The sequence below is a fragment of the Lachnellula hyalina genome (genome assembly GCF_007821495.1).
Source record: "Lachnellula hyalina strain CBS 185.66 chromosome Unknown contig00015, whole genome shotgun sequence".
NCBI lineage: Eukaryota > Fungi > Ascomycota > Leotiomycetes > Helotiales > Lachnaceae > Lachnellula > Lachnellula hyalina.
Window position 1 is genome coordinate 123,900 of NW_022157129.1, and position 18,171 is coordinate 142,070.

The 18,171-nt window shown below is 46.2% G+C and overlaps 3 protein-coding genes across 3 annotated transcripts; 1 reads left to right on the forward strand and 2 right to left on the reverse strand.

Moving 5' to 3' along the window:
* Positions 1-3,068: 3,068 nt before the first annotated feature.
* Positions 3,069-4,095, reverse strand: LHYA1_G000891 (putative dipeptidase; the record flags this gene model as incomplete). Its single annotated transcript, XM_031145880.1, has 3 exons — positions 3,069-3,583; positions 3,619-3,813; positions 3,870-4,095. 3 exons carry the CDS (start codon positions 4,093-4,095, stop codon positions 3,069-3,071), a joined length of 936 nt encoding a protein of 311 aa, XP_031008441.1.
* Positions 4,096-4,722: 627 nt separating this feature from the next.
* On the reverse strand, positions 4,723-6,613 carry LIP4_1 (Lipase; the record flags this gene model as incomplete). Its single annotated transcript, XM_031145881.1, has 3 exons — positions 4,723-5,760; positions 5,817-6,234; positions 6,285-6,613. 3 exons carry the CDS (start codon positions 6,611-6,613, stop codon positions 4,723-4,725), a joined length of 1,785 nt encoding a protein of 594 aa, XP_031008440.1.
* A 2,259-nt stretch (positions 6,614-8,872) lies between these two features.
* Positions 8,873-9,802, forward strand: LHYA1_G000893 (uncharacterized protein; the record flags this gene model as incomplete). Its single annotated transcript, XM_031145882.1, has 1 exon — positions 8,873-9,802. One exon carries the CDS (start codon positions 8,873-8,875, stop codon positions 9,800-9,802), a length of 930 nt encoding a protein of 309 aa, XP_031008439.1.
* Positions 9,803-18,171: the final 8,369 nt, after the last annotated feature.

Below are 18,171 nucleotides of genomic sequence, written 5' to 3' on the forward strand. Positions count from 1 at the left end.
GTTGCAACGTTGACATATGCATCCCTGCCCACGAGTGAAGTGTTGAAAGGGTTTGTCGCATAGCCCACGCCATCAATATTGTCAAACACCCAAGCCACTTCCTGGAAATGTGTGATACCAATGGCATTAGGGAGGCCTGCAGGTTTGATATTGAACCGATAGCTGAATGCAGAAACATTGTTTTTCGCATATGCGTACTGTGCTACTTATATTCTGTCGCAAGGGTAGAGACCCACGAGAAACATATCGATAGTCATTAGTCGCTGACATGAAAGAAGGAACGTATATTTTAAAATCAATAAATCAAATATAATAATTAGACAAATTTAAATAAAACGTAGTCAATTTTTCTGTTAAATATATATTGATTCATTTGAATTTCATTTGAAAACGAGTGGCATTGAAATTCATTTTTGAAACGAGTGTATGTTGTATGCAAATCTTCAATCCTCTCACCGTGCAAAAACTATTCCCGCGCCCAGCATCTCCAAAAAAAGACCTGCATCAATCAGTTGGTGATCTGGTCCCAGCCCATGAGCATTGTGACCAAGCCGGTGGCATTCGTTAATTCTATAGTGGCAGTAGTAGTGTTTTCAAAGAAAATGCTATCCAGCGTTCCTGGGCCAGTCTCGGGGATCGAGAACACATTATTTTGTCCCCTAAGCTACGAATCGTCAGTTCTTTACCGTGCAATGCATCTGAATGACGTAAACTTACCTCAAATGCGGTCCCTGCCCCAGAGACGCACTCAAAGGTGTCGGGGTTGAAGCCGCAAGCAAGGCCGTCAGGATTCTGGATAATGGCAGCTCCCTGCATTGCAGGCTCTGCTGTGAAGGTAGCGCATTCTCCTAGGGGGACGATTAGAGCGTTGGCGTCGAGACAGGCTACTGCTACATGAGGCCTGGGTGAAGCGAGGATATTGACGGTCGCCGTCCCCGTGGGAGGTTTGGCGAACGTGAAGCCGGCTCCGGCTAGCAGAGAGAGGGAAAGAGTTTTCAGAAGAAAATGCATTCTGATTTGAGAAGTTGTTTGAAGAAGTTCAGATAGATTTGCGGTGCAGAGAAGTTAGTCTCAATGTCTACTGTGGATGATCTTGGTAGAAAAGAAATCGAAGGAGGAGGGGAATTGGAATGGTATTTATACCTCTAAGAAAAGACCTACCGGCAATTTCTTTTTGACGGCTTCTTTCTTGAGGCCGATCGATCATAGCTTCTTACGGTATCATGGAGTTTAGAAAGTATCCGTTAAACAGTGAGAGAACAAACACAGTCAGAGACAGTGTACGTGATAATGATCGTGTGGTTCCAGGACGACCCAAAGCTCCGGGACTAACTCTCTCCGTTCAGATAAGAAGGGAATTGTACGCAAGATAACATTGTATACAAGTCCACGCCTTGTGATAGTCAAAATCTTTCAGTCTCTTAGGGTTTTTTTGGCAGGGCACCGACTTCCTATCTCGTAACTAATGATGAGTGAGGCTGAGGTCAGCCGGAAATCAATGGCTGCTGACCTGGATTCGTTGCGGCTGAGTGAGCGTCTCTTGATGGCAGTGGTCGGTTTTGTTTTGGCTTATAACTGCAACATCTGGCTCCGGCAGTTCTCGTAGAGACGTGATACATGATGGAGAATTGTGTGTTGAGATGGAAAACGTTGAATGGTATATCTTCGAGGCTCCAGAGATCCATGATATATGACAAAACAAATTGTCAAAAAGTGGAGAGCAAGTTGCAAATGCGGGATAGCTATGTGCCATTCATTGGATATTTTCAAAATACAAAAGGGACAATCGGAAGGAGCAAGCCTTTGATTGTGGCTTTGCGGGTGGTGCTTTCCAGAATCCTTGTTGATGACACTCGGTCACCTTTCAATCCGTGGGAATTACGAACATGTTTGCGCCTCGTCAAGTAAGCATGCCACTTCATAGAGTCATTTATTCCACCATTCCAAACCAAGCAACTCATGTCAAGCGAGATTTTCACATTCCCACCACGAAGATTTGTATATTCTCCACTAATAGCAAGCTTTTCATGTGTGCCAAGGCAGTCTTAGGCGAGTCGCTAGTAATATGTTAGCAAGATATAGGTTTTGCCACGCTACAGGGAGTCTACTTACTATTGGTGAGTAGCTAGTCGTCATTTTAATGCTGGACCAGGTAGTATTCAAGCTGACTGGAGCGCGAAATCTCAGGTCCTTGATAGGTGGCTGAGCATAAGGAATGCCTAGGAACTCATCCTCATTGTAATAGGAATTATAGTTCCCTATGTAGTATCCGTTCTTCAAAGTAACAGTAGGCGCGTAACAGGATGTGGCGGCGCTGGCCACGGAGGCGAGGAACAGAACACTGAACATCTTAACAGTTTGAGAATCGCACAATATTGTCGTTTTAATATTAGGGGTTAATTGGATGATTTTGGCAATTGGAGAATATTCATTCTTTTTGAACTTCTTGTACTTTAAAGAAGCCGTTCAGCGCAGTGGTGCTCCTCACCCGAAGCCATCCGATAAACACGATACAGTGATACACATGACGCCACAAAGCATTCACCGTGGGCTAATTCTTGTGCAAGCTGCTATCGCAGATACGTATTACCGTTGATAAGACATTTAGAATGGTTGAGATACTATTGACATGGAGGAGACTACATGGATTTCCCGTCCGTCGGTAAACATAATTGAAGGTCGTCCTTTACGGAGAACTATAGATAGGAGACCGTATTCCCTAGAACAACTATCATGCTGAGTTCCCCGTCCATCAGAGGAAACATTTTAGATTTAGCTAAATCGACTTGAAAATTCGATAAATCAACTTATGCTAGCCACTTTAGGGAAGTATTGTATAGTATAAGAGTATATATAGGCCCACTAGCCAAGTACTTCTACTATCGCCGAAATTATAGGCAAGCGACGGAAAGCTGTCTGCGGTTTCCATCGCATTTATAATTGCGGAGAATGAAGATGGTCGATTCGATCTTTCCTCGGGGTTGCACGGGGAGTTGTTGGCCACGGAAAAGGGCATCCCTAAACCGGGTGCATAGGGACGTGGTGGGCACATTCTTCCTTATATAATTCTAGTTCTTTTCTACTCTTGGCACTCCATACCAGTCGTATCCTAGTTTATCTTCTGGATCTGGATCGGGAATTTGATAATAGCCATCATATCTCCACCATTGGCGACCCTCCCAAACATCTTCGACTGGCTTTACCCCAGTAGCCTTCATTTCATCGCGTTTAGCCGCAACTTCTGTCCAAACTCTAATAAGGTTATCCCCAATACATAGGGCTAGCTCTTCTTCCGTCGCCCCCCGATCTAGAATTGCTTTCATCAGTCCCGGGTAGCATTTTACATCTTCCAGTCGTGGAATAACCGAGGCGATCCCATCGAAGTCAGAACCAAGACCTACATACTGCCAACCTATTAGGTTAGCGATATGAAACAAATGGTCGAGAACCATTTCCATCGTCGCATCTTTGCGTTTGGTCGCACAATGCTCCGGGACGAACGTGACCATGACTATTCCATTGTTGGCAGCGACGAGGTGAAGTACATCATCAGGCACATTACGCGGAGTATCGAAAATAGCGGCTGCATTACTGTGAGAGAACAAGCAATCTTCCCACTATCATAAATCCGTCTCACATCTCCCGGCTCTAATACAAGTTGAAAGGTATCCTGACACTCCTCAAGCATGCGGCGTGTCATTTCAATCTGTTCAATCGCATCACGTGCCATATCACTGTATTCTGGCGTAGAGAAGTTTTCGGCGGATCGTAAGCAGGGGACGCAGATACTCCAAAATTGCGCACCCACAGCTCCTAAATATCATTTAGTATGCTGAATTCATATGGTTGCATTTCGCTGTTCAGTGTACCTTCACGGAGACGGGGAATGTCTGTCATTCCACGCTCGAATCCTTTCCTCAAATCGAATTTGGGATTGTCATGAACTTTGCCTTTGAATATACAACGTGGTTGTTGTGGCAAGTCATTGTGGCCGTCAAAGAGGGGCGTACTTTTCAAAACCCTTTCCACGCGTTCGTCGATATCGAGAGACTGGTAAGGGTGAGGGCCCTGGGATGACTCCTGAGTAGACTGCATCTTCTCAGCTGGACTTGGATTGATTGTCAAGAGTATCTAAGCCGCCCGATTCCTTCTTCTTCGTACTGCCTTGTTGCCTACGATCTAGACATTTCCCGAGTCAGGAAGTCGTCTACTCATAACAATCTAGTTTACCCGTTAAGTTTGCCGTCAAGGCTACGGCTTCGCGCTTCCCGCTTCCCGCTCCCCGCTTTCCGTCTTTCGTTTCCAGTTTCCCGTTTCCCGTTTCCCGTTTCACGCTAGCTATTTACCACCATCTTCGGTAAATCTGGCTCCACCCCCTTGACCGGATTTAGGATTTTATACTTTGCTTAATCAGTAACACTAAGATAGTAGCAGGTGGGATGATTTTATGATTGCTCGACTTAATAAGGAACTCGATCTGCTTTACAAGGAATCATATATGGTACCATTGCCTAGTAAACAGAATTCGGAGCAGTAAGATATAGAAGCAGTAGTATATAAAGACGTAACTGCAAAGGAATAATAGAAAAGATGATACTGAGCATTCCCCAGGCTATTCTTTACCGCTATAAAGAGCGAATATTTGGAAAACAGGGAGAGGAGCCTCGGAGGTGTGGCCGAAGCCTTGGTCGACGATCGAGAGTCAGGAAGAAAGAGAGGCACTCAATCTTCGAAGTACTCTGTCAGCTTCCACCAGAACTCGCATTCTTTTTCTGCCCAAGAATACTTGCGAAAAGCAGCTGGAATTCCAGAATCATGCCCTCCAGCCCTCTCATCATTCCCCTCGCCAAACACCATTGTCTGCTCGCTGTTCTTTTTGCTCGCTGCCCACGGAAGCCACTCTGGCCGAGATGGGAACCGCCCCTTGATGGTGTTTGGATCGCCAGTAACTATGAAGGAGGTAGCATAGGCATGCATAAATCCAGCAACCTCATTCTGTGCTGGAGATATAGAGCGTACTTCGGAATTATAGGTCTGATAGCGCACCTGATCCCCATGATTGGCACCATAAAGAACGGTCTTATTGAGGACCCAGTGGTAGATGTAAACTGGAGGGTTTAGGGATGATTTACTCGCCCAGATCGCTGTTTGTCGCACTGGACACGTATACGCATAGTGGCCGTACGCTGCCTCGCAACGCTTATACTGTTCACCGATCTTAATAGGTCTGGTCTCGACATACGGCGAGCTGGGAGACTTCTTAGGATCTGGGTACAGCGCTTCTAGCTCTGCAAGGTCACCATCTGATAAGTGCGGAAGCAAGGTTGTGAAAATTTTTGTGAAGTCTTCGGAAACCGATGCCGACTTTGGCACATACATGGCTCCCTCGTTGTGCACCGATCCAGTGAGAATAGGGACTTTCCGCCACATCCCAGATCTCCATGCATCGATAGGACGGCGGCTGATAATATCGCCGTCTAAGACTGGCTGCCAGCTCCATCGCACTGAAGGTTCAGATTGAGCAAACACAGTCTGTCCAGCATTAACAATATCAGATGAAGGAAGAGCCCTTAGACACGGGAGAATAGTATCTTCAGATCGGCTGTCGCAACCCGTAAGCTCTACAAACTGCCGGAAATGTTGCTCATTAAGCTTAGAATCCGGAGGATGCACTGCACGAGCTGTGTGTGCTCCAGAGTCCATAATAACTTTGTGAAATAAGGTTTTCTTCTGATTAACATCCATGATAAGATGGCCAATCTGGAACCAACCAGCAATCAAGTAACATCAATATGTGATGCATTCGAAACACTTACAGCGTGGGCTGCAGCCGACAGTCCCATAATCGTCACATCATCTTTGTCACCTCCGAAGGCGGCAATGTTCTCTTGAACCCATTCCAGCGCGACATACATATCTTTCAATCCGAGGTTGAGCAACCCCTCCTTAGCCGTGAGCTTCGAATTTAAACCCCCTGTAACCCCGATACGGTATTGCATTGATACTCCAATCCACGGGGACGTCGACCAAGCCAGCATGGATGCCGTATTGTGCATCCGTTGTGCACCTCTATTGAATGCCCCTCCAGGAATCAGCATGGCCACTGGCAGTTTCTTGCTGCTTGCAGTATGGCCTTTTGGTCTGTATACACTGATACTCAAGCAATCCTCGCTTTCAACATCAGGTCCCAACCACTCGTCACCCGTGAACGGCACTAGCTGCTTCCCAAAACATCTAGAATGACAGTTAATAGTAGTGTCAACGGAATTGTTATCTAGACTGACCTTGGTCCCAAGTAAAAGGCTTCGAAAGTATCGTTCGAGGCTGTAACTGGAACGGCTGCCCGGAATCGGAGATCTCCTACTGGAGGGGCTGCATAGGGAATCCCCAAAAATCCTTCCAGCGGCTCCGGGAAAGTTCCATCAGTAACAAGTCTACCAATGATAGTACCCTGTTGTATTTTTACAGCAGGTCGGTATGAGAACTCAGACTTCTCTGTCAACCCGAGGCCACTCAAAATTGGTTGGATCCCATCTAAGCCGATTAATAGCAGTGCTGCCGCCACAATGGGGACAATCAGCGTCCACTTCCATCCTGCCACATTTGCCGTCATAGTGTCTTTCTTTAAGTCAATCAAGCCCAGACAAGATAACAATAGTGGCAAAGATGATAAAAGCAACCTCAAGCTGGCAGACACCAGATATAACAAGCATGGGGTGGGAATTGATCTCGGGCCGATGGCCGCCGTTAGCCCTTTCCTCGAAAGTTGTTCTGTATATAAGTTCCAGTTTTCCGCTAAACTGCTATCGCTATTGATGCGATAAATTCTAGATACCGCACGGTCTATTACGGCGCGGCACGGAAAACTCAAATCCATTTTAGGGAAAATAATAGTAGTGCTCTTGTCAAAGGTAATGGACGCTGCGGTCTCGTCTTCTAATAAGACCTTAAGCGAAGTTATCTTGGCATACTTCAGGCGATACTACGGTTATTTACTAATTCCATATTATTTCAAATTTAAATTACTCGATCCATATTATTTAATGCATATATTACTCAATCCATACTATTTTGTTTTTATAGTATTTTACCTTCTAAAATGCAATTACTTCACTTATATATAACTTCTACATACTAATATAGCATAGCACTACTCTCCTGCATTTCTACTGGCTCTACATTATAATAAGTAGGGGCATTATAGATATAAACCCCGAACGCCGATTTACACTTCTGCTTCCTAAATAGGCAAGTGCTATGTTTTATTGCATATCGCTAAACTGCAGAGCCAGTATCTACCTATATAGCAAGCAATACCTGCTCTCAGCTCCCTATTAGCTCAGCACTTTTATAAGTGGGCCATGCTGCTTAGAGGCATACCTATATCTATAGTGCTTTTATAACGTTCTAGTAAGAAAACCTCAAATAGTGTGGATCCATAGAAACAGTATGGATCGAGTAATTAAAATAGTATAGATCAAGTAATATATGCATTAAACAATATGGATCGAGTAATTTAAATTTGAAACAATATGGAATTAGTAAATAACCGTACTACCAAATGCTTCAAGACTGATATTAATGTTCTGCAGTTTGCAGATCTCAGAGCTCCCAAGAAGACTTATTGTGCCTAGCTAGCTTCAACTCTGAGATTTTGTATCATAAGATCTTGGCCGTTCACTGTTTGGACGCTTGTAGACTTCGCAACAGCAGTCCAAATAGCGCTTAACCAGACCTGGACGGAAGTCCACAGTGACAAGATCACAGAATCTGGCCACGCAGCTTTTTAAAAAAAAATTCCCCGGGTATTATCGAGACTGCTTATTAGAGGAGACAAGAAACTCCCTATAAGTTTTGCCTACCTCAGCTTGGCTCTGTAGCCCGGGGGCATGTGAGATGGTATTCTGGAAGTGATTAAAAGACCAGTTATTTAGCAAGTGAAGAGCATTGTGGACCAGCTGTTCAAAAATCGAGTCATCTATCAATTGGAATATTATATCACATTTCAAAAGTCGGGTTTCAGTTCTCTTCCCAATTGTTGAAAGTAGACACAATACACGCAAAACGCCCAAGACAATTTTTGATGATTAAATAAAACATCAAAAGTGGTGATCCAAAGCTTCCATAGATTTCAAAACCTGTTGATGGGTTACTGTCTTGGTAATTCGTCGGGCCCTTTTTCTTCTTGACAAAACAGGCACCAACATATAATTTAGGGGTCGGAATGATGTTATTCTGCGTTGGTATCCAAGTGATTAGTATTTTGAGCATCTTATTTTTATCCAGAGAGAGAAACAATCAGAGACGCGATGGCTAGGCTGGGAATGAGCAAAAGTCTTACGAGAATGGGTTTTTAGATTTGACGGATCTGGAGAATGATCAGTTTAGATACGTTTATTAATTCTCGAGCAATAATTTATTAATTGCCAAAATTAAACTGCACCCATAAAGTTGTTTATTACCAGAACATCTCCACTGGGAGGCTGTACGTTATCTTTGATCTCAAACATCAGTGAGGCTTTGAGATCACGGCCAGTTCCCTCCGGGGGCCTGACCTTAGCGGCTGACTTGGTGCCCGTACTCGTACACCAGTGGTTTTGTGGTAGGGATGAGACTTTGGATTTCGGACAAGATGGGGTGGGTCAGGTGATTAGGCACGTGATATAGATCTGTATATATAGCTTCGCTCTCTCGCCTACTCGAGTAGTGCTCGGCACCACACTTCAGTTGCAAATACACTTATTTCTGCTAACCTCTCTGGCCCTTGGATACACTCTTTATTTTGGTGTGGTTTATGCCCCTCCACAGTAATCTTAAACCAAGCTCCATCGCTCCATTTGAACAGACATCCTTTTTTATCAGCTTCTAAAATATGTTTCGAACACAACAGATAGGCCCTACGGACGGCATAATACCTCAGGATGTCGAATTGCTACAAAGCTATTCCGACGCCGATCTGTTTCAACGCATTCAAAAGTCTCCCCGTCTACCCCACTACAGCAGAATATCCATTCTTTCGGCTAATCTCATAGCCAAAAATTGTCCATTCGAACTTCTTCAAGACACAATCGGGGCCATGGAAGCAGCGACGCAGCTTAGTGTTCGCGTTCCAGCCGCAAAGCGGATTGTCACGTCCAATGGGAGCACCTACCTTATAATGGAGCGCATTGACGGTGTAATCTTGGAGGAGGCATGGCCAAAATTGGGCTGGTTTGCTACAATCAAGCTTGCTCTGCAACTTCGCCGGTTTGTTCGCCTTCTGAGGTCTTTGACTTCGTCAACAGCAGGATCCCTGGTATCTGGCGAGTGCAGATCGTTCTACCTCGAAGATCGCTTTATGCTACCGCCCAAGTCAAGCCCAGCAGTCATCACATCCTTTATTCAGTTCTGGACCTGTTTTACGTCGATTGGACAGGCAATGAAAACTGCCGCCCAAGACCCAGTGCCATCAACAACCTTTACACCCGCTACCCCAAATAGTCTCGTCTTCACTCACCATGACCTTGCACCTCGAAACATTCTGATTGACCATCTTGGCCGACTTTGGGTACTAGATTGGGATTACGCAGGCTGGTATCCTAGATACTTCGAATACGCCGCCATGCAAAACTTTCACGTCCCTCAAGCCTGGACTCGATTTGCACGGGCAAGATGGTTTCTGTTTACCTGGATCACAGTTGGTCGATTTGAGCAGGAGAGAGAAGTCCTAGAACGTATTAGGACAAAATTTACCCGTTTTACGTTTGGGCGACGATTCGAAATTTTGGCAAACAGAATTCCAACCGGACGTCCTGTTTCTTGAGTTGAACTTACCCAAGAATGGAGAGCTATTCAGCGTTGTGTCGTACAAACTTAATCCACTGACAAATGTCTATGATGTGTTTTACTCTTAAGATCCCGAAACTTTCTTTACAACATATTCTTAGATTCGCGCGACAGTGCGGTCTTCAAACATCAAGTTAGGCACGGATTCATCCCCTTGGGCGCGGTTAGCTGAGATTCGAGGCAAGAATTCTTCATTTTATCGCCGCCACCAACAAAACTTCGATCAACAAAGTATACGGCTTTGGCTGAGCCGCACCCTTCCGTTCTCACGGTTACCTAGGCGCCGAATTTGCTGCGCCTCTCCCAGCCTACATCACAGCACATCACGCGCTCATCAAGTAGCAACAGACAATGCTTTGTGCTTCTTACAATACTATGCCTTGTTTCGAATCGTGTCTAAGATTTCTGAAATGGGTTGAAGAAAATGTCTCTGTCCATAAACGTTTTGGTGTTCCAGCTCTGAGCCACTGAAAAGCTGAGGCTGAGATAACCTCAACGTGTTAAACCGCTTAGTATACTTACAGTATGATCATTCGCTCGTTTGCACTAATGCATGCGCGAAATTTGCTATTGATCGCCTCATCGCTGGCTATGATTTCGATCAAGTTGTCAATTCTCGAGTCCGCATCAAATCTAAAACAGATTTTGCTTCTAAACTTCCTTCTTCGCGCCTCGTTGGCAATCATCAACTCGCCTTCGACTAAGCTGGCGCATCTCATGGCCGAACTTGTCTCTCGACTTGAAAAGCAAGAGATAGTGACCGCTGGCGGTAACATCAATGGATGGGCCTTGTCGCCTAAAGACAGAGATCGTTGGCACGATAGAATCCGAGACTCTTTGATAGAAGTCCAGAAACATTTATGCGAAAGATGCAAAAATGTTGCATTTGAAAAGATCCTGGGTGGGAAAGGGCGGAGTCCTGAAATCAATTATGTAGGCCCGATATGCAGTTATCTAGGCTCGACATGCCACCCAGAGGATGATTCCAAGTCAGAATACGGTCCAAATTGCGGCCTTTGCATTATTATAAGCACTAGTCGAGACGAATTCGCCCTGCTTGTACCACACTCTCCTTCTAATCCACTCCATAGCCCCGAATCGAGGACTGCATTGGCAGTTCTTGAATTCAGTATTGGGAGATCTCATAAGTGCTATATATACTCGTACGGTGCGCTGCCTTCTCCTGACTTGGGATGGCCAGCCGATGCGAAAGTGATTAACTTCAATGACTTTCGAGATCAACTGGCACACTGCAAAGAAAATCATGTCGAATGTCAGAAAGCACCCCATGATCATGTCGAGGAGCTCAACGTTATTGATTGTCAGACTCGCCAAATTATACCGGCACCAACCCACTGCGATTACGTTGCTCTTAGCTACGTATGGGGCACACTACAAAACACATCTCCACCTCAAGGTGGCTTTCTGATTCGGAACACCCCCGTAGATCTACACGCCAAAGACGAGAGACCACTCCTGCGGAAATGGAAGCCGAGAATCTCATTTGGAACCGATGATGGTATTCAAGGATTGGTGCGAGCGGTGGAGCTGTATAGTCAGAGGGATTTGACATATGATTATGATGCTCTGAGAGGCTTTCAAGGTGTTTTGAGCGCGTATGAGAGTCAAGAGATCTATCATAACTGGGGAGTTCCACCGCTTAATCTCCATCTTGATGTTCCAAATGGCATGGATGAGCCTTCGAGAAGAGATATGATGGATGGTTTCGTCTTCGGACTTTGCTGGCGTTCGCAGACTGCTTGCAAAAGACGCTTGGGATTCCCCACTTGGTCGTGGACTGGATGGACGGGAGGAGTTAGATACGATTGGTTCGATAATAGAGAAGCACTTATGAAAACCACGGATTTCGAGGTCTCGGTGGAATTGGAGGATGGTGAGCAGTTGTCCTGGATCGAGTTTGAACAACTTTCCTACAAGAAAAAATTGCCAGCGGCTTTGTTGCCATTCATCTGGATCACTGCGTGGTGCATTTCTCTCACTTTGCACAATTTGTCGCGCGAAAATTTCTGTTCCGCGAAGGTCACCACATCAGTGGCGATACGAGAAGATGGGGGGCAGCTATTATGGAAGCCCAAGGTTCAGAAGACAGTTCTATTTACGCCGAATCGAAGAAGGGACTCCATACTGGCATATTCTTAGCTCCACGAGAGGTGGCGGAGAGTAGACATTATTACCCTTATGTTCTGATCGTGGAGCACAAAGGGGACTGGGCGGAGAAGATAGGCTTTTTTGTTCTCAACGGCTATGCGATGGGAAGCTATAGTGACAGTAATAGTGTTGATGACCCGGCTGTTGTTGAGCTTATTCCGTGGGTTAAAAAAACGATTCGACTCGGATAGTGAAGACATACAACTGCTCTTGACCTCTCCCGAGATATCAGCAATTTTCAATTTGTCCAATGCTTGCTACGCTTACGAACCAGCGCTTACGTCCAAGCGTCCTCCCTGACGAAGTTGTAGAGCTTTTGAGCTCGGTTGTAGTCCAGTTTGAGGGGGAGGAGATTTTTTGGGGGGTCGCGGCTGGCGCGCAAGCCACCTCGTATAACGGATCGACCACTCGCACTTGTTCGCTCTTCATTTCAGAAGGTAGTTTGTGCAACCGTAGACTTTCAAAGGCTATCTTGGGATGTGACCTCCAGGAGTTGTTTGAAGTTTCGGGGGGCAACCCGGTTTTGGTAATCTATTATAGATGGTGCTTAATATAAAGTAGTTAGCAAAGCAGATATAATCCTTTAGTTTGTTAGGGTTATGAGAGTGCGCTACTAGTAAAAGGTAGGCCGTAAAGACTAAACGTGGGTCTGATTTATGAGATAAGGATATTGGAGCTAAAAGCCTCCTAGCATTCATGCTCCTACAAAAGCCCCTAGACTGCTAGTGTCACCAGCAGCAGGATGGTTGGTTGTAGGTGTATATTGAGGTAAAGAGTCCAGATAAGCTAGACTCCGGGAGGTTCTTAACTACGGTCTACGTGACTAGAACTCCACTCCTAATTTCAAATACGAGGTAAATAGCTCGCAGAAGTAGCAAGTTGCATATTATTATTATTATTAGATATTGGCTTCTACTAGTATATCGCAAATTATGACTTGTTCCGCCAAAAGCGTATCACGACAAGTGCAGCAAAAACTTCTCAGCATAATGCGGCACCAACAGTACAGTAATACGGAACTCGAATCTCGCCGTTAGGCGTCAGGGTCAAACGAACCTTTAGAGATCCTTGGTTTCGATAGGCAGCTAGGTGCTTCCATAAGCAGCCTGGTGGCAGCTGGTGCAGTAAGGTATTTATCGAACGATTTTCTTTATTTTCGCTATCAGTTCCTCTTTACGTATAATCCTGCGCCTCCACGGGAGTAGCTCTATCGATTTTCAATGGCGCATATTGAATCACAACCTCAAGTGAACTTCTGTCGCTTCTGCTCTTCAATTAACTTCGACTTGATCCGGCTTCCAACCGTGGGGGAGCTTCGACAGCTTTCGGCCGGCTTGACGTTACTGGCCAGTATCCATTCAAGCGTCACCTTGAGGGCCCAACAGAATGGCAACTCGGCTCAATGAACCGCATCCAGGAATCGGCACTTTCTTGCAGCCTCTGCACATGTATCTCAAGGCTTTATGATGAAGCCCAACGCGCGAGAGAAGATGTAACATCTGACATGGTCTGCAATGCGATATTGGGAGTGAGAGGCCAATTTAAACCGGGAAACATAAACAACGTTGCTCCTTCGGTGCTAGAGTATATGGGGTTCAAACAACCACAGGATCTCGGGTTTTTGTTCAGATCTCTCACTATTAGCTGGGGGGATGCTACGGCCAATAGTGAAACTTTCTATCCAAAACTTATATATGCTAATCATGCGTTCCACGCATACGATATGCAACATTCAGTGTCTCTTTTCAAGGATGAAACCCTTCCAGACGATGGACTTCTTCTCTCTGGCCGTGTTACGAAACCTCGAGTCTCGCCAGAAATGTTCCACGCATGGATGGGAGAGTGTATTTCAAAGCACGGGGCACGCTGTGGCACGATATCTGCAACTTAGTTCGTAGTCCATACTGGAATAGATGAACGAGAGGCTAATCTTACTGAAACCAGTGAATCAAGCGAGATAAATGTCTTTGGACTTATCGATGTCAGAACATGTGCAGTCGTCAAGTTCAGGAATATCCACATCGAGAGCCAGAAGTACCTAGCTCTTAGCTATGTTTGGGGCGAGACTCCTCAAAAACTTGTCATCACTCACCAGAACAAGGCTATGCTCGAAAAGCTTGGAAGTCTGAATGGTGCCCTATCTAAGTCTATTAAAGACGCCATGTCTGTGACTGATATGTTGGGTGTGCAGTACCTGTGGGTGGACGCCCTTTGTATCGTGCAGGATGACCATGAGGAGAAAGGAATCCATCTCAACTTCATGGGTCAGATATACAGGCACGCTCAGCTCACAATTATAGCGGCAGCCGGAAAAGATGCTGAAGCTGGTTTACCCGGGGTACTTGAAGATCGCACCTTCCATCAAGACGTGATCAAGGTCCAGGACAGCACGGCCAGGTCGCATGGGCTCCATTTAATCAGATCACCAACCGTTCCTGGACTTTGGCTGTCAAATTACATGTCTGGCGCCAAATGGGAGACCCGAGGGTGGACGTTGCAGGAAAAGGCAATTTCAAGACGGACCTTGGTCTTCAGGGAAGCCCAAGTCTTCTGGAGCTGTCGGGAGGCCACCTGGACTGAGGACATCTTTCTTGAGGAGAACTTTACGGTGCCACATTTTTCTCATCTTGGCACTGCAGGATCTGGATTTTTGATAGTCGATGCCCAAACGATAGAGGCCAGCGATCACAACAACGACACAAGAAATATTTGGGACGAACTGAGGCTGCAGATGGTCGATTTCTCGTCCCGTGAACTCACCATGGCCTATGATGCGTATAATGCCTTTACGGGTATCCTACAGGAGTTTAGTCGCATCACTGGTGAATATCTCCTCTGGGCCACACCGGCAACTCGATTCGAGCTCGCTCTATGCTGGACGCGGCATGTCCGCATTAGAAATGGGGGAACAGTTGGCTCACCCCTCAAACGCAGACAAGAGAGTACAGTACTACCTCACACAACTTCAGGTCGCTCCGTCCCTTTTCCAAGCTGGACATGGCTAGGTTGGATTGGTAATGTTGAATTCCGCTTCACAGATCAATACAGGGAGACGGGGTAAGTCAGATCATTCAACGTTCATTATTTTTTTGTATCGATACTTGTTTACCAATTCGACTATGCAGTATGATAGAGGATATCGTTTGTTATGTTCTGCGAGACTCCCCACTCCGAGTAGTCAAAGTATCGAGGGCAACAAGCGATACTACAGAGGCGCCAACGCTTCGGATGCCTGGCAACTGGCGACCGCAGAGTCCTAACATCGTCACACTAGAATCCATTCTTTCTGAATGCCCACTCTTGACTCAAGAAGTGCTTCAGCAAAAGTCCGATAACCAATTGGTCGCCTTCTGGTCTGAGGTTGCCGTATTCTGTGTAGTGGGGCCGATATTGGTCGAGAATAAAACGTGGTACGATGCGGAATTCTACCATTTCGAGATTAACAGCACCGCAGACGGCCTGGTGAGAAAGACTGGCCCAGATAAGAAGCCTGACCCGGATGGGAAGACAGATTGGTGTGCCCCGAGCGATGAAAATGATGCCATATGCAAAGCAGGCCAGGGCGAGTTTGTGTTTGTACTTCTTGCAACTAACGCGACGCCTGGAAACGCCCCTGAGAAAGTTGTATTACAGGTCGTTTTTGAGAATGGTATTGCGTATCGAATTTGTACCGCGAGTATCAAGGAGGAAAAGTGGATGGAAGCTAAACCGAAAAGACAACTGGTGGTTTTGGGGTAAGGGGGTTTTTTGTTTCTATTGAACTTAGCTGCTTAAATAAGCTCTATAGGATAAATCTCTGCACCCCACGCTTAGCTGTCTCTATATACACACATATAATTATATGCCCATCACGTCTATACTAGCCTTGACTCTATTTATCGTCCTCTTTGTGACCATCATTGTCTAACAGGGCGGTTGACGCTCAGAGATCCACGTGTATGAGAGATAGGACGGTAGAGTGAAGGTTGAAATTCACTACAGGTGAGATGGACAGGAGCGGGGGATGCAGTGAGTGAGTTCTTCTGCCTGCACTCTTCTCGCTACGATGTCGACAGAGTTGTTCTCTGGGACCACCCGCTGCGGCATGGCATATCTTTCAGGCCCAAACTCCTCCGTCTATCATCTCAGCTCTTTTGAACGCTCATGGTACTGCTTCTATGGCAAGCATGGAATAAGGTGAGGGAAGTGCGTGATCAGTATTGTCCGTATTGCGTGCGCTGCCTCAATCTCCATAGCTGCTTCTGCGAAAGCGGAACAGGTACGAACTGCGGAGACGGGGAAAATGGTTCGTAATCTTGGGCTCTGGGCACTTATCCTCGAGCCAGTGGGTGTAGGGGAGAATACATAGAGGAGGATTGGGAATTCTAATAAGATAACAGAGGTGTCTGAGGATGCGTATCGTGAGTTTATGGAAGAGGGGAAGAAACCGCCGGCGCCAGAGGTATTTAGGAGATGGGCTGTTAGAACGGTGGAGGTTATCTACATTATCAATATCCGGCAAAAAGCATATTAAAAGTTCATGATACCTAGGTTAGTGCCGCTTTTTCTGTCCAGCGCAAGGGAGTAGGTATTCATTCAACGTACACTAATAATTAAGCGAGGATCATAAAGGGGCTCTGGCCTGCAAATATACCCAAATTTAAATCATTCATGTCTGCTACATTCCGAATCAGCTTTATATACTAAACAGAGCCAAAACCTTGTGGCGGATTTGCAGAGATGGGGCGTTGGGTTTGGAGTATTGTTTTCCAGTTTGGCTTGTATATATATACATACGTACAAGAGTGATTTGATAAACGAGACTGTACTCTGATGCAAGAAATCCCACCTAAAAGGTGGGCTAGGGGTTAAGAGCTAGAAGGAAGAACTCCAGACTTTTTGGGAGGATAAGTTCGACCCGTTAAGAAGTGCCTAGCTTGATATAGTTTCAAGGAATTTCTTTGTCTCTTGAGATCCATTGGAAGTCCAAGGTGTTTCAAATTCAAGTTGAACTTCTTTATTTCATTATGTGCTTGAGACTTGTTTTGCCTGAGCTCGGGAACAGGCAGCGTCGTGCTGGAATATGGCTTTTTGGGACGGATACTTGCACTTCTCTTGGGGTTGGGTGGTGATTCTAACCCCTTTATACTGTAAGGGCTGGAACTTTCCACTCTTCTATCCCACGCCCTCCAAACCCTAGCGTTCCAGAGACAACGTGAATCTCAGAGCTAACTCACCCCGTCTCGGAAATACGTGATATATAAGAACCCCCTTCCCGCCTGTACGAACGAGTGCTGAATGAAGTCCTCAACAACCACTTCACAAGAACACCACCCACCCACCCACCAAACCATGAACAACAACCGCACACCACCATCGCACACTCCCGAACCCAACGCCTCACCTACAACTCCCCAACGCACCGCACCCAACACACCTCCACGCCATCCCGTCTCTGCAGCAGAAACGCACTTCAATCTCAAAGCCCTCATCCGCGCCCTACTCATAGCACACGACATGCACCCCACCATGCTCTCGCCCTCGCCCTCGCACACCCAGAACCAGCAGCCACACGACCAAGAACGCGAACGCGAACAAACACGCAACGCAGCCTCCGACCTCCTCACCACGCTATACCGCAGTGCTGAGACGGCCACCACAGAACGCCTGCTGCTACTAGCAGAGTTCGTGCAAGCTGTGGGTGCGTCGCTGGCTTTGTTGTTAGGGGAGTATAGGGAGGCGAACGAGGTGGAATTGCAGGGCGAAGTAGCGGATCTGTTGGCGGTTATGGGCGGTGGATGTGCATGGGAGCACGAGGAGGAGGAGGAGGAGGAGGAGGAAATGGAGGCATAGAGATGATTAAGTAAGGTAGTTAGGTATCCAAGGTAGTGCTGGCCAAGTGCCTACTGCATCTCTCGTTGGAACTGGTCTGAGCGTGCAGGATCGGTGGGGTAGGTAGGTATTTACTAGAACCCCGCGAGCTTTTTCATGTACGCGTATGCATACTACATAGCGATTCCGGGAGTTGCGAGGCGGTGCCGTTTGTTTTGGTCATGTATGTAGGTAGGTATAGCTCTTAATATCATCGTAACAGATAGCAGATTCCGCTTTTCCCGACACTATAAAGGTCCCAGCATCGGCACGTTTAGTAAATAAATAGCATATGGGGAATTTGCATAGCGTTTGTGGCGTGGAAGA